General features: G+C 45.7%; 1 protein-coding gene across 2 annotated transcripts in view; it reads left to right on the top strand.

The window, feature by feature from the left end:
- The window catches only part of Eaf6 (chromatin modification-related protein EAF6/MEAF6), a 32,056-nt gene that overhangs the window by 3,493 nt on the left and 6,405 nt on the right, over window positions 1-22,158 (top strand). For both annotated transcript variants that reach the window (XM_050171201.3, XM_055066424.2), the window contains exons 3-5: window positions 237-324; window positions 5,296-5,329; window positions 17,868-18,068. In XM_050171201.3, coding sequence (XP_050027158.2) covers window positions 237-324; window positions 5,296-5,329; window positions 17,868-18,068 — 323 coding nt within the window. The remainder of the gene's footprint in view (window positions 1-236; window positions 325-5,295; window positions 5,330-17,867; window positions 18,069-22,158) is intronic.

Here is a 22,158-nt window from a genome sequence, read left to right as displayed (position 1 = left end):
TGGCAGTGATTGCTTTATGTGGTGTTAATGATATCGATAAGGATAATATTTGGCAGTCCAAATACAAGGTTGCTGCATACTGACAGCCAGATAACATGCCCTTATTAAGTTGCCTTGCAAGCATTTGTTGCGTTTTCATTTTGTTCTCTACCTGGTTGTATGACACAGCATGTTGCCTCAAGAAAGGGCTCCTCCTCCCGGCTATTTCTTATTGCATTTGTATTTGCTCTCTACAGGAACACAAACAGCAAGGCAGACAAAAGGAACCGCAAGTTCAAGGAAGCTGAACGTCTCTTCTCAAAGTCTTCCATCACTTCTATGGCTGTAAGCGTGGTCTCGTTTATTGCCTGTGAGGTTGTGTCTTCTGTGATGCTTGATCTGTCAACTCCCGCTATAAATATTATTGCGTGAAATTTTTTAGGCATTATATCCTACTTCAAAGTTGTCTGAACACGTCTTCACCTGACCTTACCTGCTCAGCATGCAAAATGGACGCTCACACAAGCATTTATCACCTACTGTGAGCGTGCAGTGAATTCACTGACCCAACGTTCCAAACACCTAGGGTTTGGCAGTGGACATCGAGCATTAGATCCAACCACAAGTGAATGCGAAAGGCACCCTCCTGGCACAGTACGCATTCTTCCGCAGAACAGGCACCATCCGCCTCCTTCAGAGGAGCTCTGGTTGACGTCCTTGGTATTGACTGCTGATCCCATGGTGTTCCTCCTTTCTCCTTTACTCCCGTACCAACCTCTTCCAATTTAAGCCATAGAGCCAGCTTTGTGCTAATAAACACAGCATTTGTTCACGCTTTCCTCAGCATCACCAATTTATTTAACCCCTTCACTTCTGCCTGTGTGGTGCTCCCCCATGTCTGGTGTTCCACAGCACGTTTTCCTGCTCAGCTCATTTTCCTGCTCAATGCGTTCTGCGCTGGAAAAAAATCACTCTCATTTCTGCTACAGACATCGCATTTACATAATGTCTGATTTATATTGTTGGCAAGAGACCACAGCAGAAGCAGTAAAAAAATATATATATAAAGTGAGCATAAATAAAGTTAAAATGTACTGGAACAAGAGTGAAGCTTTGTGTTTTTTGCTCTCAAATTGGCCTCTTAAGATTCTATGACTTCGCTCTTGAGAACTAAGCACAGCCTCAAAGATTCTGCTATGCGCTGTTCAGTGGTATGTGCTAAAAAGAATGAGCCCACACTGTGAAGCCTGTACACTTTTTTCAAGCCTGTTTCTCTGGCTCCATCAGTAAGGCAACAGAGGGAAGTACGCTGAGCATGAAACTTTCCATTGCTTTACTATCAACTTCTGCTTAAAGTGTAAACAAGTATGCCCATCTAGTCTGCGAAACCTAAAGCTAAAAGGTAGCCTGCAGTGTGCTGCCATCTGTGAAAAACTTGTCAAAACGCCTGCTCTAAAATTGGCCGGCACAGCGACTGACCACTTGCACCTTGGACCTTTCTGGCCGTGGTGGTGAATGGGTTAAATGGACGCTAAAGACAAACTCAGAAATATTTTAGTGTGATGAAGTAGATTTTTCGAGGCTTGATCTGGCATAGACTTGGTGGGAAAAGGTTGGTATTAATGGAGAAAATGAACCAAAAAGGCTTCTGTATTGAATTCTGAGCCTTAACTGTGCTACTGATGTATTAGTATGACTTATGTATTTCAAAGTATGTTTGCATATTTAGTCTGTTTTTCCGAAAACATTCTCAAAACTGATTAGGCTGAGTCTTTGACCCTTTGAGGATACAGTGTAATCATTTTCGAATAATAATCTATTTACTTGTCCTCAGGAAACACTGGCTCTATTTCATAACCTTATGTGTGGCTAGAATAAAATTTTTAAGCCCTTTGACTTCAACATAGTGGATGGAATAGATGCACACAAGGATGCAGACACATAGCGTGCTGGAATGTTGGATTTAATGTTGAATTTCATATTTCATGTCTAATGTTAAGTGATGTGGTCAGTGATTACATTTCCAGCCTTTTTTAAGTAATGACACCTTGAAGGGATAAATTTTCATTGTAGTGTTCATTGTATTGCCCCAAACTATTCTGTTGTTTACAAGTGCCACAACCTTCGAAATTTCGTATTGGTGTCGATGTTCACAATGCATGGGAATTATAGGATGTCGTGTCACGAAAAGCTGCCTTTCTCCAGCAAAGTAGTGCTGTGGTACAGTCGCGGTCAAAAATACGCGGCCCACGGCTCCAGTCGGCGGAGCGGCCGCGAGCCGCACCGCGGCGCTCGCGTCGGCGCTGCGAGAGTTTGCGCTCTGACGACAGGTATCTCCCTACGTATCGTCCGTATCCGTTACGTATCCGCCCGTTACGTATCCGCCCGAGAGCGAGGGAGATACCTGTCGTCAGAGCGCAAACTCTCGCAGCGCCGACGCGAGCGCCGCGGTGCGGCTCGCGGCCGCTCTGCCGACTGGAGCCGTGGGCCGCGTATTTTTGACCGCGACTGTACCTCTCGCAAACGTTGCACTTTTTTAAAATTTATGATGCCTCCATTACTTTACAGGCATCTGCACGCTTGAACATAATTGTGGTTACGTGGAATAACAGCAACACTCTATGACATACAGTGAGAGGATGAATGTGATTACATCATTATGCTATCACAACTATTATGTTTGCAAGATTGCTTATTCTGCTGCAGCTAGTCTGCCTGGTTTAGAAGTTGACCCAAACTCACTGGTATTGCCTCTTATAATGTTTAGGTATATGAAGCACTGGGTGAGCCAGATTGGTTTTATTACTATCGCTTTCCTTGAAATAATGCAGAAGTGCTTTACTTGGTGCTCAAGTAGACTGTAGCACACGTTAGTGCATGGTTTGCAGTGAATAACATGTGTTACCCATGAGTCGTTTGTTGCCGCAGTTTTTTCCAGACTCTTTGCTCGAAAGGGAGTCCATCGTAAGTCATTGCTGCATCTTCTGCAGATTACCCGTTCCCTGTTCTTATAGCCTTTGTTTGACCTTGTGTTTTCATTTGTTCTGCCGTACCTTTTGTCATGGGTTGCTTGTGCATTGCCGGTGCTTGTGCTTTTGAGTGCATGCCTGCTGAGTGGCATCCTTAGCAGATGCAGAAAGTGACGGCACTATATTGAAGGTAGTAGGCTTGCATTGACTAACACGCAAACACTCTGGCTTCTTTCCTGAGCGAGGACATGAGTGTTTTTTTCATTCTGCTAGCATCGAAAATGCGGCCACTATGGCTGGTGCTCAATTCTGCAACCTCTTGAGATCTGGGGCACTGCCACATGGTATCTCTCATAGCCCAGTCATTTAGTGAGAACTACAGGAGGGAAATCTTTGCTTTCTCCTGCGTATGTTCATTTAAAATGTGTTGAAAAGGTCAGAAGTGGCTTAGGGTCCCTTTAGGTGTGCATAGTGAATGGCTTGTTTCTGCATAGCATAGTACATTCTTCAGAGTAGATGTCACATACCAGAATATATGCCATCACATATTGCCACCAGTGTACACTAGATATCGCATACCAATGTAGTTGTCCACAAAGATTGGAACAACATGCTTGTGGTCACATGTTATGATTGTTTTTACAGTAGTAAACCAGAATCCTTATGTTGCATGACACTTTTTTAGTGTGATATTATAAGAAGCCAACAAACACTGATACCAAGGACAACGTAGGGGAAATTACTTGTGCTTTATAAATGAAATAAAGAAATGATAAATTAATGGTAATGAAAGTGGATGAAAAGTGCTTCGCCCAAAAAGATCCTGTTCTTGTGACGCCTGCGGCAGAAAGGATGTTCCACGTCCGCCACCAAGGTCTGTGAGTGGTGGCGCTGGCTAACACTCCCAGGGTTCTACAAGGAAACATAAATACCAAGAAAGTGGACAGGGAAACGGCGCCGCGGTAGCTCAATTCGTAGAGCATCGCACGCGAAATTTGAAGGTTGTAGGATCATTCCCCACCTGCGGCAAGTTGATTTTCATCCACTTTCATTACCATTAATTTACCATTTCCTTATTTCATTGATAAAGCACAAGTAATTTCCCCTATGTTGTCCTTGCTATCAGTGTTTGTTGGGTTCTTATGATATTACTAATAAAAATTGGGCCCCTCGGTTAATCCCCTTCTCGTTCTTTAGTGTGAAGCATTCTTTACCTCATTCTTGGCATATTGTGGTAGGCAGGTAGGTTCCTGTCTCTCTTTGCTTTAATAAAGATATAATGTGTAGCTGATGGTGGAGTCGAAGCTCGGGATGTCGTTGAGTACAGCAGCCCGGTGCTCTGACCACTAAGCCACAATCGCACACATACTTCTCTCATACCAAAGGCAGACAGCTGTTTGAAACACTCTGCACGCGCGCCATGCACCACTTTCTCAACATCTTTCCCTGTGGCAGCTTGGGCTTTGCGGTGCCGTGTTAGATTGCACAATCTCCAGGACTGGCCCACATTCCCTCATACTTTCCTCATAGCAGTTTACACTGCGTAGAAACTGTGTGACGTACTACTGCTACTTTACTACTGACGTACTGCTGACAATGACCACACAACACAAAAGACACTTTATTCTGTCACCTATCATTGTCGCCAGACTGCAGTACAGTTCAATTGCGATATAAAACAATTTAAATGCAGATTTTATACGACACTAAATGCACTCAAATTTTGCCAGCTGGCTGTGGGACACGTACGGCTTAACATGCGATGCATAAATCAAGCTCGAAAATTGGGCATCACTGCATCTTTAATAATGGCATCTCAAGCCTTTAGTTGTATATATATATGCTTGCATTCTTAAAACATGCCTTTTTGGCTCTATTAAAGGGACAATAAATGTTTACTTCAGAAATGCATTGGCTCAAATGCCATATATATGTATAAAGTCAACAAGTGTATTTTCCTTGTTCTATTGTGGTCTGCAGACTCTTGAATGGGTTGTTTCCGGAAAGTCATTGGACTTCACTGACAAAAAGTGCCAGATCATTACTAGTCCACAGGCTTTCTGTAGAGAGTCCATAGGCTTTGCTAAAGAACATCTACGGGCTGTCTAAACTATGTTCTTTTTTATTGTGAAAGCAATGCCAGCTGTTGTTCTAATCAGTGTTCTTCAGTATGTAAGTATGTGCTCACTTGTATGTCTTCACTGTGCTGCAACACTCCCTGCATCTGGAATCATGCGTACATACATTTGGGTGAACAACAAGTGCTATTGGTGCCCTCTTGTGGCAGCCCATTTTAACTGGCTTGACCTCACTGCTTTGCTCATTGTTTTTGTCCTTGTCCTTACAGGCTGTGAGTGGCATTATAGAGAAGGATGAGAGAGGTAAGTCATGCTTTGGTTTGAGTAATCAGGCTTTGTTTGTTTTCAATCTGGAAATGTTGCTTCTGTAGTGTACTGATGTAGGGAAATAAAGTGCAAACAGGAATGTATAAAGTAGAATGCTTCTTACAGGCAATAACTTTATTGCTATTTGACACCATCACATACCTGGTTGTAAAAGAATAATTTGGGGAAGACAAAGTAAGACAAAGTGAAGAATGCAGTACACCCTCGTGTAAAAAAATTATGGTATCGTAGGCAAAATGCAACATTTAATCATGAGGTAGTGCATGCAAACATTTCCACATATTGAGCATGAGAAAATGGTGCAAGTGTGAACACGTGTATGACCACGTTGAGTGTTAGCGTCTTCCATTGATGGCGATGATTTGAATATTGTGGGACCTTATGTGCACTTTCAAATTTGAATCTTTTTTTTTTGGCCTTTACTTTGTCGTAATATGTCAACAGTGCTTTTCACGAATAACCCTGCATAACATTAAATTCTGGGCCAAAACTGTGATCTCGTTACGAGGCACTCCGATTATGGGGGATTCCCGAAGAGTTTAGATAACCTGGTGTTATCAGGTGCACCTAAGTCTGGCCATAACCAATAGCATGATCACGAGGGGCCAAGTCCTTGAGAGGAGTTTTGTCTATGGTCAATAACCTTCATACTCTTGTAACTGAATGGCTCACTTTAGGAGAATTAAATGACTTTCAACTATTGCCTAAAGGTGTTGAAATTTGGTAGTGTTAGCAGTATAGTCAGCCTTACTCAATCTGATACCTTAGCATTTGGCTTTATCTGCAGCCCTTCTTGGATGCGAATAGCATTCTTTACCTAATTCAAACATCTTGAGCCTATCTATCTATCTATGACTCAGTGGCCCAATTTATCTAATAGCTTGGGTGGCTAGGCATGGATTAGTTATCGTGGTGCCATCGTGGATTGTTGTCATTCCAACTTTGTCATCTGATTTATGTCATCAGCGTCACGCCATCGTTGTCATTTAGTCGTCACGCATTCCTTGTCACACCGCCATCGTGATGCGATCGTAGTCATTCAGTTGTTGTCATTCCAGCTTCTTGATCTGACTCATCATGCTGTCATTGGCATGCCTTCTACTGCGACTTAGTGGTCCAAGTACAGTGGAACCCCGGTTATACGTCCCCCAGTTTTGCGATGACCCAAGTTTTACGACGGATTAGTGCAGTCCCGACGAAGTCCCCATAGAAGCAATGCATTAATAACCCCGGTTACCCGATGCAATTTTAGGCCTGACCCGCACTATACGACAACCCTTGCGAAGTGCGGGACGGAACGACGCACGAAAGAAAAGTGCCACGAGTCTCATTCCTCGCTCCGTCTCTCCACATGCGGAGCACTTGACACCGCTAGACCAGTTCGCTCCGGCGCAGCTTTCTTCTCTGCTTCGTTTCATCGTTCGTTTCTCTCTCCCCCACCAGCAGCCGTCCTCGACGCTCGCTGTGCTGAAATAGCGCCTTTTCTTCTCCGCAATCACTTTCTCCCTCTCTTCTCGGTGGCGTCGCCTGTCGTCGCGGTGGGGAAGCGTTTCTCCCCTCCCCCCCCCACCAGCAGCCGCCTGCGACGCCCGCTGTGCTGAAATAGCGCCTTCTCCACAATCACTTTCTCCCTCTCTTCTCGGCAGCGTCGCCTCTCGTCGCGTTGGGGAAGCATTTCTCTCCTTCCAGTTTCCCAGCAGCAGATTGCTGACAAGGTAGCGCGGAGAGGCCTAGGTTCATTGCACGTGTTCTTCGTCGTAATCCTAACGACCAGCGTTCAGCGGAGGTTTTGAGTTGTGTGGAGCAATGCGACGCACCATGTCCCGAAAGTGGACAGTTATGTCGCTCGGCGATAAGCTGAATATTATCGAGGAAGCGGAAAAGTGGCATGGAGCCATGAAAGCCAGCATTGCCCGGGACCTTAAGATACCCGAATCTTCGCTTAAGACGATCCTGGCAAACAAAGCTGTGATATTGCAGAATGCCAACAAGTTCGGGCTCAAGCGGAAAGTGGCAAAAGAAGGACAGCATGAGCAGTTAAAAAAAGTTCTCATCAAGTGGCTGCATCAAGCATGGAGCTCTGCGATTAATGTTGATGGCACCATTCTAAACGAAAAGGCGGACCTTGTGGTACTGCGTCTGGGCATCGACGACTTTCAGGCATCGAACGGGTGGCTAGATCGCTTTAAAAAACGAAACAGCATTGTATACAGTCGCTTCTGCTGAGAAAGCACTTCCGTGGACGTTTTGACGGTTAATGAGTGGATGGAGTCGCTGCCGGAGATGATTGGTGCATACAAGCTCTGCGACGTTTTCAACGCCGATGAGAGTGGTATTTTTTACCATATGCAGCTTGAGGAAACCCTTGCGTTTAAAGATGACAGCTGTCATGGTGGCAAGCGTAGTAAAAAGCATGTGACGGCACTATTCTGTGCTAACGAGGACGGTTCCGAGAGGCTGCCCGTGCTCGTTGTTGTAAAGTTTGCAAAGCCACGGTGCTTTAAGAACTTGAAGACGCTGCCGTGCAGCTACAACTTCAACAAAAAGGCATAGGTGACGTCTTCGCTCTTCAGCAATTTTTTGCAGCAGCTGGATAACAGAACGGATGCTAAAGCAAGGAAAATATTGCTTTTTCTGGACAACGCACCGTGCCACCCACCCGATACGTCCAGCCGGAGGAACGTAAAGGTGCTTTTTTTTCCGCCCAACTGCACAAGCTGGCTGCAGCCGCTAGAGGCCAACATCATTAAGTGCGTTAAGCAAAGGTACCAGAAGCGGTTAGTGCAGCGTCGGCTGGCGGCTATATAGCACAGCGAGTTGGAAAAATACCAGTTCTTGGAATGTAGTGTTGTGAAGCACAATTGCTAACTCATTCAATCACTGTTGCTTTAAGCGAGAGACTGCCTCCTCTGCTGGGGACGCAACAACCTCGATGCCGCTCGAGGCCGATGCAGTCTTCGCCGACAATGATTTCGAGGGTTTAAACCTCACCATGACCTTCGCCGAGTTTGTGGAGGCCGACGACAGCGTTTCGATTTGCGGCAAGGTGTCGCTGGATGACGCCATCACGGAGGCTTTACGTAGTGCTGACACCGCTGCGATATCGGACGAGGACAACGACGGCGACACAGATGTCGTGTCTGTGCCTACCACGTTCATCTATTCACGCTACGCCACAGAGGACCTCCTTTTGGACATTGCCCAACTCGAGCAAAAGCTCTTGGTTCATGAATCAAACAAGGTCTAAAAGAAACTTACAGACTTTTTTTAATGTTTGCGCCGGCTGACGGGAACCGCGGTAGTGGGCAGTGGAGTGCCGTAAAGGTTCGTTTGAATAAAGCATGATTGGTACCTGTACTGCAGTACTAATTCTTATCGCATTTACTTTTTTGGTAATTTGGATTTCCAAGCCCTGCAGAGTATGTTAGTAGTTTACATGGAAGTTTCTCGTAAATGCGGTCTTAGGGGGTCTGGTTGCCACTGCCTGCAATCTATCTGAGACTTTTTGCAAACGCTTCACTATGTTCGAGCTTTGTATTTATATAGTGTCTTTGATTGGCCGTGAGATCGAGCAGTGTTGCGGCCTGACGAGTTCTGGCTGAACCACAGATGGTGTGTATCGCGCCACGCGTCTGCTACGCACTACGTGTTTATGTGTGCGTATTCAGCATGAATATCTTTCAAGACCATTTCTTCTAGGGTTGTAGCACAGTCATAAATGCTGGTCTGCAATTCTCTATGGTTTACTAAAACATCCACAGTGAAAGCTCGTTAATTCAGATCTCACGGGACCGGGAGAAATGTCCGAATTATCTGGATGCCGAATTAACGAAGGAACAGGAAAAACAGCATTAAAATCAAGTTGGAGAAGCATACCTTTATTTACTGAAGTATTTTGCAATGGTCGTCTGCTTTCTCGCGCAGATTCCAGCTGACATCACAATTTTTCTTAACTCTTCCAAGTGGCCAACAGCCCACAAACTGTCGGAAGTGCTCAGGCAAACGTCCTCCAATATCAAAAGCGCCTCCGTGACTTCTTGTGAGGTGCGATGAGGTCGTGGCTAACCTCCTCGCATGACTCTTTGTCTGAATCATGGTCTACCCGGGCGCCCGTGACATCATTAATAATTTCTTCATCGGTCAGGAAACCAGTCGTGGCGACACAGTCATCAATCGCGATGTAGTGCTGAAGGGTCACATCTGTGGGAAGGACAGCATCGAAGGTCGGGCAGTCATCATCAATGGACTCTGCTGACACCTCGTTGGCTACTGCCGCATGCTCGGGCCTCACAAAATCGCTGTGCCAAAAACGGTGATGACTTGCGGAGGTGTATTTTTCCACACGTGGGCAATGATGTGCACTGCGCTGAGTAAGTCCACTTCATACAGCTTTCCAACTTCTGGCACATGTAGGGCACATGTAGTGTTGGGCGGCAAAAGAACTACCTTGACGCGCTTCAGTTCACTGTATAGTTATGTGCACTGCAGTTGTCAACAACCATAATTATCTTGTGGTCCTTAGACGTGAAGTGCTGCTCTAACTGCTGCAGCCAGCCTCGAAAAATACCCGAGTTTATCCAAGCCTTCCTGTTCGCTCTGTACTCGACAGGAAAGCTTTTGATGTTTTTAAAACAACGTGGCTTATGCGCCTTCCCGATGACAACAAGTGGCAACTGCTCCATGCCAGTCATATTGGCGGCAAGAAGCACAGTTATCCTTTGCTTGCACTTCTTGCCACCAATGCACGGGTTCCCTTTGTCGGGCAGAGCTCTGAAAAATAGAGGTTTCGTCTGCATTGAACACGTCACTTGGTTCATATGCAGCGATGCGCTCGAGCAGATTCACATTTTTCCACTGGGTGGTCATGCTTTCGTCTACGTTGGCCTTTTTGCCACACACACTTCTGAAGACGAGTTCGTGTCTCCCGCGAAACCTCGCGAACCGCCCTTCTGAAGCTCTGAATGATTCAATGTTCATCATTGCAGCATACTTCTCACCTTATGCCAGGATGAGAGGTCCGCTCAAAGGCAGATGCATGTTGCGACAGTCGGTAACCCACTGGAACAAAGCTTCTTCGAGCTGGCGATGAGTTGCGGTTCGTAACCGCTTTTTTGATGCATGAAACTTCTCGCTTTTGAAGGCTTGAAGAATCTGTTGTTCATTTTTCACGTACGTTGCCAACGTGCTCTGCTTCACGTTGTGCTTGTTCATAACGTGCTGTCGTGATTCGCCGTTCTTCAATGCCTGCGAAATTTCCACCTTAGTCGCCAAGTTCTTGGCTTCATACTTCTCCTGCTTTGCCGGCGTTGCCATCACTGTAGCGCACGATGGTGGTGGCATGCAAAACATGGTCACAATGAAAAAAGAAAACTCCGCAAGAGATGATGCTGACTCGACAACACAAGGGAAAATTGCGTTGAAGGCGCAGTGGAGCGAAGAAAGAAGACACCGACATTCGGTGACTCTGCGATTGCCCCCACTAATTGATGACGATGCCGATGCCTCTCAGGTTTCGGTTTCACTCCAGTGGTGCCAGCGCTGCTTTACCACACTTTCGTGTCGCAGCAGCCGTCAGCATTTGCCCGAATTAAGCGGTGCGGGGCTTAATTCTGACGAATTAACAAAGGTTTGGTCCCATAGACTAACATGCACTGTGGCCGGGACCAATAGAGCTGTCCGAATTATCAGAATTTCCGAATTGACGGGTGTCGAATTAACGAGCGTTTACTGTAGTATTGCGCTGTCATCTTTGTGCTGTAGAAAGATATATGACTGCTTGTGTCAAGCATGTGGTGTGTGATTGTCGCACCTTCTGTTTGCCACAAGCATATTGATTTTATTATTGCTTTCTGTTTTGAGTACATAGCAAAAGGTATTCTACCTCGTTTTAAACAAATGAAGTGTAGCAGTGAGACACGAATGCCATGCTTTAGTGACTTGTTGCAGTGTTTGATGACTCTGCTATATCTGTGATGCCATGAAACATGAACAGGGTGATGTGAACATCACTCAGCATAGAAAAAGAATTGTAAGCATGCACTCCTATCATATCTCATCACGTGCTTTACATTACAACCAGTGCGTTAGGATACCGTATTTACTCGATTCTAACGCGCCCTTGATTGTAACGCGCACCTGTTTTCCGTAATCAAAAAATAAAAAATAAATCAAAACCTCGATTGTAACGCGCACCTGTTTTCCATGACCAAAAAAAAAAAGCAAAGAGAACAAAAGAGTACAATACCGTGCACCACGTGCTTTCATGTAAAAATACTATTGTCTCTCATTTGGAAAAAACAGATTTATTCCCAATACACGAAAGTTGCGATGAATAAAAACACAAATGGAAGCGGCGTGCCTTGCCGCCAAGATTTTCACTGTGCCAGTACGAGTTGCGGGGGGCAATAGATATCACTCATCGTCGCTGTCAGACAACTCCATATCACTATCAACAGATCAAAGCATTTCATCCTCGGTACCGTCCATGGCATTCGAAATCCCGCACTTTTTAAAGGCCTTGTTGACAATGGCAGACGGGATCGTGCACTATGCGTCTTTCACCCATCCAGTGAAGTCCTGCAGCGAAGCACGCTTCATTTTATTGGCGGGCGTGGATTCATGGCAGCCACTGACAAGCCATTTGGTGTAGAGTGCCCGAATTCTATCTTTCACTGGCTTGTTCAAACAAACATTGAGCGGCTGGAACTGCAATGTCATGCTGCAGGGTATCACAACAAGGTCGGTGTTGCATGCAGCCAGCTTGTCCTTGGTTGTGCTGGTCAAATTGGCACCTGTACGCGTCGAGCACAAGCATCCAACGCAGACCCAAACTGCTGCTGGGTCTCTCCCGCCAAACGTTATCAATCCAGTCAGCGACCAAGTCGGTGGTCATCCAACCTTTTTCATTTGCACGCACAATTACGCCACTAGAAAACTCGATTCCTTTCGTGAGCGTCTTCCATCTGAAGATAAGATATGGGGGCAGCTTGTGCCCATCTGCAGTGCAGCAAGGCATTGTGGTGACTTTAGTTTTTTTGTGGCCGGAAGACGAAACACGCACTTGCATTGCCCCCTTCTTTTCCACGGTTGTGGTGGCAGGCATGTCAAAGCAGAGTGGCGTCTGATCGGCCTTTCCAATCTGTCCGAAGTGGTAGCCGTTTCTATGGCGCAACTTCAAAATGTACCGCTGAAAACTGTGCAATTTCTCTTCGTATTCTTCAGGCAATTTTTGGCGAATCCCTGTCCGCATTTGAAGAGAAAAGCTCTTTCTTTTCATTAATATTTGATAGCTAGCACCTGCTCGCTTTGAATTGACTCCGCATTAGCCCTTTCTGTAGGGCTAACTGCATTGCCCCTACATTGAACAGATCGGTCATCACAGGCCACTGTGCCGCTCATTGCTCTTGCACGTATTCAGCGAGCAGCTCTTCTATTTCGGCAAAGCGTCCCTGCATTGGTTCACTGAAACCCTTCCTTGTTGCTTTGCTGGCGAAAATATTCTCCTTTTGTTTGCGCCAGGCCCGCACGCAAGTTTCGGGAACTCCGAACGCCGTTGATGCGGCCTGATTTCCGTCTGTCTCCGCGCACGTGATAACTTTCCTATTAAACGCAGCATCATGGTGGACTCGGCGTGCCTTCGCAGTCTGCACTTCCCTGCTGATTGCATAAATGCAGAAAAGGGGAAGACAGGCAGTAGACTAGGTTGTACCAGCTCCTGGTTACACGTATAACATGGAGGTATGCACATGGAGGAAGCCACGGCAACTAGGCTAGAGGCGCGTACGAGGTGGCCATTTTTCGAATGCCGATGGCGATATGGTAACGCGGATTTAGGGTCGTACTCGGTTCTAATGCGCATGCAATTTTTGGACCCGTTTTATTGGAAAAAAGGTGCGCGTTAGATTTTAGTAAATACGGTAATTGCGATGATTGCATGGCTCTTGCTTAGTAATTACGCGATGAGGAGTGCTCTTCTAATATGGGGTGCTGATACCACTATGGTGAATTCACGTTGCTTTGCAAATAAATTGTGGGCTTTTGTAATTTGTTTCACAGCTACAAAGTGAAGGAAAATAGAGTATTATATAAGGATCCTATTTGACACTGCACTCTCTAGACCCAGGACGTCATAACAATAAGTTCATAGGCAGCTGTTGTAATTTCCTTTTGCTCTTTGTTGTGACATTGCTGGACACAAGACAGTGGCCACTATTAGCTAAAATAAAACAACCTAATGATTTTAGCTCCTCAAATATTTAATTCTTTCTCACATCGTTGTCCTGCGCATAATCGTGCAAGGGCGGTAAAAATAATATCGTCGTAAACAACCTTATGATCATACTAAAGTACTGTCATTCAAGGTGGCTTAGCTTGCTTAACAGAACTCATTAACTGCTTACATTTCTCAGCAAATAAAAAATAGAGAAGGAAACGAAGATGCATGCGTAAAATTGGTGAAAAAGAGCGCACATTAATTTGCTACTTCATTTTCATTGTACAAGAATACAGACTTTCTTAAACCACTGCAAGTTTCGCAGAGAATGCTGTATTAAATAAGTTGTGCAACATTAGCAACAGAGTAGTGCAACATTAGTAACAGAGTAGACGGAACACAAGTGAAACATGCACAAAAAGCCGCAAGGAAGTGCTGAAACAGAGATTGTGTGGTTGAATGCCAGTTCCCCATAGAATGAGTTTGCACTTCTCTCAAGTAAATAGAAATGTATTGCACATTTCGTGCAAGAACATTGCATTGAAGTGCAAGGTAAGATCAGTTCACTGCAGTCAGCATGTATCATTACCAAAAAATCGAGCCAAACAGTGCACAACGGAATGTCGCCGTGTTCATTTCAATGTGCGCCGTCGACAGCCTAGCCATACTAAAGCAGCAACGGTGCTGCCACCTATAGTTTGAGCTCAAGGGGACTATCCGGTGCATGTTCCTGCATGCTGTGCCATCTCTACCCGCACCAGTGTCCCGCCGCACATTCCAATGGCCTGGTAGGGCTGCATTGCTGACTTTTCTTAAGGCCAGTCTATAGCCTGTCGTAGCGGTAGCACACGTGCCCGGACATTCCATTATGTTTGGGAGAGGCGAGCCCTTTACAGCCCGGCGCGCGAACGGGACTGTCGTAACTGCCACCCGTTGGCACTTCCTGGCAGCACCAACGTTGAGATAGAACATGCTCTATCTTGGCACCGGGCTCTGACGCTTGTGTTACCCAGGATGCTCTGCGTGTATGACTGGCAGCTTTTTGGCTCGGTGTCATCGAAGCTGCGGCAGCAGAGTTAGTAGCTTCTCGTCCTCGAACCATGACATTTGGCAAAACAACACTAGATAGGCGAGCCTGTTCATTAGATTGCGCGTGGCACTGATACCCGTATTCGGAGGAGTGTGCCTAGCATCTGTCCATTTACTGCTGCTGTCAGCCAACGCTTGACAAAAAAAAAGAAAAAAAAAACAACAACGGTGCACTTGAACAGCATACGGCACGTGTGACGCGGAGGGTTTTGAGCTATGCTCACTTGTGTGCGAGCTGTGCTGGACTATAAACGAGCCTTTAGGGATGGTTGAACAACAATGATGGTGTCCGACTGTGCATTCTCGATGACAGCTTGGCCATACGGCAAGTTCGGGGCTCCTGCACCAGCTGTGTTGATGACTCTTTTCTAGCTGACATACGGCACCGATCATTTTCCCACATGCCACTGCTGTGCAGACACTGTTGTGAAACAACCCTTAACAATTTTTCTGTAAGAACAATCAGTATGTACGATGATTGCGACATCTTGTAATCATGTCCAGCTGGCTTTTTGCGCAGAAATACTTGGCATTTCCGAGGCCCTAGAATTATACTGCCACATGCAGCCAACTATGTGTCACGTGCATGCACATATACGTACACATTCATCGCACTTATTTAATCCTAACGTATCCTAATTTGTAACACGCACCTTATCTTGGTAGTCAGAAAAAGATAGGAATGTGACTTTCTTGATTGTAAAGTGCACCCTTTAATTTGCATGCATGTTCTTTATACTGGTGGCAGTCATGCATAAGCACGCCATGTTAAAGAGGCCCTGAAACACTTTTCTAACTATGCATAGAATGACATCACTATTGATCTGCGTCACCTTACAAATCTGCCAGGAAAAATTTTTCTAATCCTTCAAACACGAGCGAAGTTGGAAGTAGTTATTCTACCCATCGGTGGCTGTCTCTCTCATTTAATTTCTTCTAGCGCTCTGGAAGCTGCACAGGAGAAATGGCAAAGGGGTTGCAAGGGAGCAAGGCCCTGTCAAAGGTTGAACGCGAGATGGCTCGTTGCAGTACCCCGTGGCGGCCGTGGTATTTAGGCTACGCTTATCATGCTGGAGGCCTTGCGCGCCAGATGCGGCAATGCGCAATTGTCGTGTTCAGACCGGCTATGCAAAGATTAAGTGTTTTTTTTCTTTCTGCCTTTTTGATATTGCAGACATACCGTATTTACTTGATTCTAATGCACCCTCGATTGTAATGCGCACCCGCTTTCTGTGACCAAAAAAAAGGAAAAAAAAAACTCCCTCAGTTGTAACGTGAACCCATTTGTCGTGACCTAAAAAAAGAAAACTCCTTTACAGTACCACGCACCTCATTATTTCATGGAGAAGTACAACTTTCTGCCACTTGGGATAACAACGATTTTTACTCCCAATGCGCTAAAGTTGCAATAAATATAAAATGTCGCAGTTTCACCCGAAAGGCAAAGCATCGATTACGATGGCAAATTAGTGGACAGCTATATGAAAAGTAAGGATAGTAGTTTTATCGGCTGTATAAACTTTTAAACATTCGCTTACTAACTAAATTAACAAGCATGGTGTCACACGTGCTCAAGCAAACATGAACATGTCTTACTCAGTGAGCACAGAAACTTTTTAACAGAACGCTGGGGTGAGAAAGTATGGTCGCAGGCGCGAGCGAATTGACCTTTATGTGGCTTCTACGTGAACTAAGTGATGAGAACACAGCGTGGTGCGCCTAGATGTGTAGACTGCCTCCATCGCAGATCGCTTTCAAGATACGGGCCGCGCGGCCGTGCCTGCGCAGCAGTCGCCCGAGTAGAACACCTCTCCTGTTTGCGCCAGTCCCGCACGCAAGTTTCGGGTACTCCGAACGCCCGTGATGCGGCCAGATTTCTGCCTGTCACCGCACACGTGATCACTTTCCTTTTGATTGTGGCATTTTAAACACTCTGCGTGCCTTCGCTGTCAGCACTTCCATGCTGATAGAGCAAACGCAGAAAATGGAAAGACGGACGGTGGACTAACGTAAGCACACATACTACAGCACATGGAGGAAGCTACGGCAGCTATGCTCGAACCGCATACGAGGCGGCCCTTTTGAAATGCCGATGGTGACATAGTAACACAGATTTAAGGTTGTACTCGACTCTAACACGCAAGCAATTTTTGGACCAGTATTATTGGGAAAAAAGTGCGTGTTAGGTTCGAGTAAATACGGTACACATTATCGCTTATTCAGCTCACATGAGGAATAAATGTATTACTGAGAATGTTCTTGCGATCACAATACCAGCCAATGGCTGTTGTGAGTTCAGCTGCTTGCAATGATGCTGCATGATGACATTGCGGAAGCAAAGGAATTGATTTATTGCTCTTTTCGACACGAGATTGTAAATTTCCTGCTGCATGCAGTGCAATAACATTTGGCTCACGTGTTCACAGGAGCCTCGCTAACAGTTTGGAAACATTTTCTTACTGTGCTAAAAAAGTGTTTCAGTGCCCTTTTAATTTGCAAGAATAGCACACATTGGCATCAAAAGAAAGACTTTTTATGTAGTTCTGCGCTTTTTAATCTTGGTGGCTGCGTCTCTTGGAGCCAGGGGAACAATTGCGCCAAATTTTGCCCACTGATCAGCTTCTTAAGCTGTGCATGCTTGTTCATATCTGTTAATCTTGTGTTGAATCTAAAGTCAGCAGGGCTACTCAAACAGGCTTAGCGTGCTGACGGGCCATGTGGCAAGTATTTGATGATCACTTCTAACTACTGCCTAAACAATAACCATTTGTGCATTTTTTGTGGCATGTAGTATTTCTGTGAATGAGGCACTCTTCCTGTCAACACACAATTTGAGTCAGCGTGTGGTGGCAGCTGCTGCGGCACTACACACCTCGGCTGTTTCTTATGAATGGTGCTACACATCTTTTAATCGGTGTGTGGGTTGTGCATGGCACTTCTGATCGTTGGTTTACAGCTACCTCATGCATGCTAGCACTGTTGCACAAGTGAGTGCTGTTCCACAATTCTTTACCTTCCGCAAGAAGGGCAAGGTACAAGGAAGATGAAAGGTCTTGAGACACACGCACAGAAAGTCGACAGCTTTGAGTGTGCCAAAGATAGCTTTCTACTGTAAAATGGAAACTGCGTTTCATCTTCCAACTATTTGGTTGACGTGGATTCCGGGACGTCATGTAGTTGCCGGTGCCTTCTTGTCATTTTCTTCGTCCCCAGACCGCACCAACAGCGAGTCCGAGTCACAGAACCAGCAGAGTGGCAGCGAGGAGAACGGGCCTGTGTCCTCCTCCCTGTTGGCGTCACAGGGGGGTTCCACTGTGGCCGGCAGTGGTGGAGGTTCAAGCAGCAGCACATCCAGCAGCAGTTCTGGCGGCGCTGTCAACGGGGGGCCTGGCGGGCCGCAGTCGCCAAACCCAGGTGCGTTGCGGCTTTTTCCCGACTTGTTTGATCGAGCTAACTGTTTGTGCCGGGGAAAGGCACATGGCGCATTTACATGAATGCAACAGTCGGATATCGCGTTTCTTAGTGCATCATGGTAATCCTATGTGACTATATTTACATGTTGCACCTCCCTCTTCATCCAGAACAAGCTGGAAACTGTTTCCAGCAACTGCATTTTGTTGGGAAATGGGGAGAGCACTCACTAGCAGCCATTTTGCCTTTAATCCGAAGCATTCTTGTCGGAGTCATCTTCATTTTTGTTGTGTATCAACTATCTGGCCTCGTTCGCAAAGCAGCCAGTAAAAAGAAGAACAGATGCAAGGAATAAATCATAATAGATGAGCTCTGCCTGAAATAACTTATAAGCCTTGTGCCCCCAAAGAAGGTATGTAGAACTGCAATAAAGGTCGGGCACCTTTTTCTCTACATTTGAGGTTGCGCTTGTAACATAGTGTGAGGGTCCACTTGAATGTTTGCCCGCTCAGCTTGGATGGCTCCCAGAATTCACTAGAGGTGCACATACCCATAGCCACTGGTTATGTACCTATACATACCGTATTTGTGCAATTCTAACGTGCACTATTTTAAAATAGAAGGTGCATTCAAATTTGCATATGCGTTATAATCCCAACTTACTCTCAATGCAAGGTAGCTAGCCACACTGCCATTGAACGGGTCATCTGAAGAAAGTGACGCTCGGAGACAATGCAAGGTGGATCCATGGTGTGTAGGATGACCTCGTGCAGACGATTATAGCAGGAGCCTCCAGAAGTGTGGCATTTCCAATGCATTAAATGGAACTGAAGATAACTTTCTGTGGTCGGTAGACAGCGAAAAGGAGGTGTCGTGGGACTTCGAGAGTCACTAGCCGCTGAGATTCGGCTGTGTGTGTGTCTGTGTGACTTTGTATGTTCCGTAATATTGTTTCAACATGGTATGCGTAGACTCAGGTTTTGTTAATTGATGTGTGCGGTAGAATTGGCACCAAGTAATTTTTTCTTCTATTTGGGCGGTAATATACCTGCGCGTCACAATCGGTGGCGCAGTAGAATTGTTCAAATACGGTATATACCTGTTGTGCCATGTCACCCGAGCCAAACTTTGAAAACATGCATATGCCACGTAGCTTCACAGAACCATGGTGATGTTTGTCGTCACTTAAAAATACTCAGATTATTTCTTGCATTCCACGTAATTGCATAATTGGTCTTAATTAATTAATCAGCTCCGAAATATTATAATTAGGCAAAAAGTGTCCATGAGAAAATTGTAGAGCAACATGAAGAACTCCTCAACCGGCTTTCTGTTGCTCAATAGTAAATGTTACGTAGAAGTGTTTTTCCAAGCATGAAAGAAGCTCGCAAATACACAAAAGAATTGCCTCGCGACTGGCCACTCGTGGCACGTTGCGTATATTTGTGGGCCTTCTTCATGCTTGGGAAAACACTTTTATGTAGCACATATTGAGTAACAGAAAGCCGGATCGGGAGTTCTTCTGCTGCTGATATGACCGTTGCGTGCACAAACCCTCGTATTCCTGCTGAGCAGCTCTGTGTATACAGGCGTGTGTACGAAACTTCACCCATGGTGCGTACAGTGGTCTGAGTTGGACGGTCAGTATACTTTAAGTTACGAATGCCGACTGTCTTCCTTTGGTCTTATTTTACGCGCCAACCAGCGGCGATGCCGCTTGTGGTGTTCGTCATCATGCCAGCATTGCGAGACCCCTGTTAGCTGCCAGGGCTCTGTTTCTGCGGCTCAGCCGCAGTTGCCTCGCAAGCTGTGTTGCGCTGACATGTTGCCCCTGCTTTTTGTTGGACACTATGCCAGGAGTTCCAGCGCAAGCAGAGCCTTGCTATTGCTTTCAATGCTTCGCCTAGTTTCACTGTTGGGTGAAACTGCCAGTCTTTTGTATGGATGAGTTGGACAGTTTTTCTGATTCTTCGAAATCAAAACACAAGAAGCCTTTAACTGTGTTTATCATGTGGCTCTGCTTGTTGTACATGACTGTTTTTTTGTAGAACAAGTCCTGGCGAAAAAAAAGGCTTAACCATAGAGAAAGACATTGAACAAGAGCGGACACTCCCATAGAGCCCAGAGGCTGAATTGACTGTAGCGCATCAAGCAGATGGGATTAACTCCTTCCGGTTTCAGTTTTGGGCGCGCACGTTTTGAACAGCAGCTGGCACGCGCTACACCGGCTGCACTACTTGGCCCATTTTTTTTCTTCTTCTGCTGCTGCTAACTTGTCCCCCGTCTTAGTGCAGAATTGTTTATTTAATTAAAATGACGGTGAACTATCTTTACAAGCCTCTATCGAATCTGTGTCACGTGCGATTTCCTAAAGTAGATGCAAAACGCCTTGTAAATGAGGAAATGTTTATTTCGCTCTATATAAATGCTCGTTCTGGGCTTTTTGTGCATTCATCCAACGTTGTGGCACCAGGTAAGCAGCACTAGTTCCCACACAAAGCTCCACTGGACAGCATCAGCTGAAAAAAGTGAACTACAAGCTTGTGTCATTTTGATATTTAGCCCTTATAGGAATAGTGCATGTAGAGGGGAAACGTGTGAAAGTGGTGAATGGGTGACATTACAAACAAAAGCAATTTGCTTCTACATACATGGCGTTGAAAATACCCGACTCATTCCAAGCGTTACAATAAATTATGAAGTAAACATCTGATTTCCAAGCATTCCCCCATTCCCGGGCATTATTTCCTGCACTTTAAGAGCACAAATGCACGGGCAACGGCGCGTTTCCAAAACAACTTGGCCTCAGCCAGACCATGCTAGACGCTTGCAGAATGCCTTCTACTCACACTCAAGAGAAATGTGTGGGTGCAAAGACTGTTTTCAGTCGTTCAGCAGACAGAATTTTCAAGTTCTTGGTTTTTGAGCTCCTCAGCGTTATCGTTTATGTGTTCTGCCGGCGCAAGCAACACACTCCAGTGTTATCACCCTTGACAATCGCTCGTCGTGCCTTCAAGAAACGCGAGTACCGAAAGAAGGTAGGTATATGTTGCGGGACCGTAGAAAGCATCACAAACTTGTCTCACTAAGATGCAGTACATGCCAAACTAACTGTCACCACGGCCGGCTTGCTTTTTGCTAACTGCTTCACAACCCCAGGTGTGGCGAGCATGCCTCAAAAGTATCCCAAAATGTTATGAAATTAATTGAAATAATTTTTGGGGTCAGTGAATGCGTCACGAACTTGTCCCAGTAAGATTTAGTACACGCGAAACTAACTGCGGCACCCAGCTGGGCTGCTTTTCGATAACTGCGTCAGAACGCCTGGTGCGGCCACTGTGCTTGAAAAGTAACCCCCCCCCCCCAAAAAATTAAATTAGTTACAATAATGTTCGGGGTCAGAAAAAGCACCAAAACTTGTCCCAGTAAGATTCAGTACATGCGAAACTGCGTCACACGGCCGAGGTACTTTTCGCCAACTGCGTCACAAAGCCGGGTGCAGCAAGTGTGCCCAAAAACTACTGAAATAATGATGTTAGGGCTCATAGAAAGTGTCGCAAACATCTCCCAGTACGAGTCGTTAACTCAAATTAACTATGCCAGGACAGCCGAGCTGTTTTTCACCATCTGCATCACAAGTCTCGGTTCCGTGCCGTAAAAGCCAAAATTGCTTGAAATGCGTCGCAGACTGTCAAACAAAATTTCTCACCTTGCCGTAGCCTAATAGTGCAGTGGTGCCGTATCGAAGTGCAGGGGGAACACAAGAATACGCCGGAAGCCCAACAAACACGCTACATTCAAGAAAGACAGGTCGCCGAACAGGCAAACTTCACATGTGCAAATGGCCTCGCTGGCTTCGGTGGCCTGTCTGGTGCATGACACATGCATCTGTCGTGCCTGGCATGCCACTAGCTTGTTTCTAGGTAACGCAAGAAATGTAAGTCTCAAAGTATAAGTTCATTTATACGCAAAACTTCTTAGTTTTAGCAGGAAAGGATAAAATAAATGAAGCATTGTCTGTAAGATTATTTCACATTCTTTTTCTTCCGATGCTTGCATCAACTAACGGATGGGATTAACACTAGCCGTGACG

Source organism: Dermacentor andersoni, chromosome 6, assembly GCF_023375885.2.
Source record: "Dermacentor andersoni chromosome 6, qqDerAnde1_hic_scaffold, whole genome shotgun sequence".
Classification (NCBI taxonomy): Eukaryota; Metazoa; Arthropoda; class Arachnida; order Ixodida; family Ixodidae; genus Dermacentor; species Dermacentor andersoni.
This window is presented reverse-complemented; position numbering and strand designations above follow the sequence as displayed.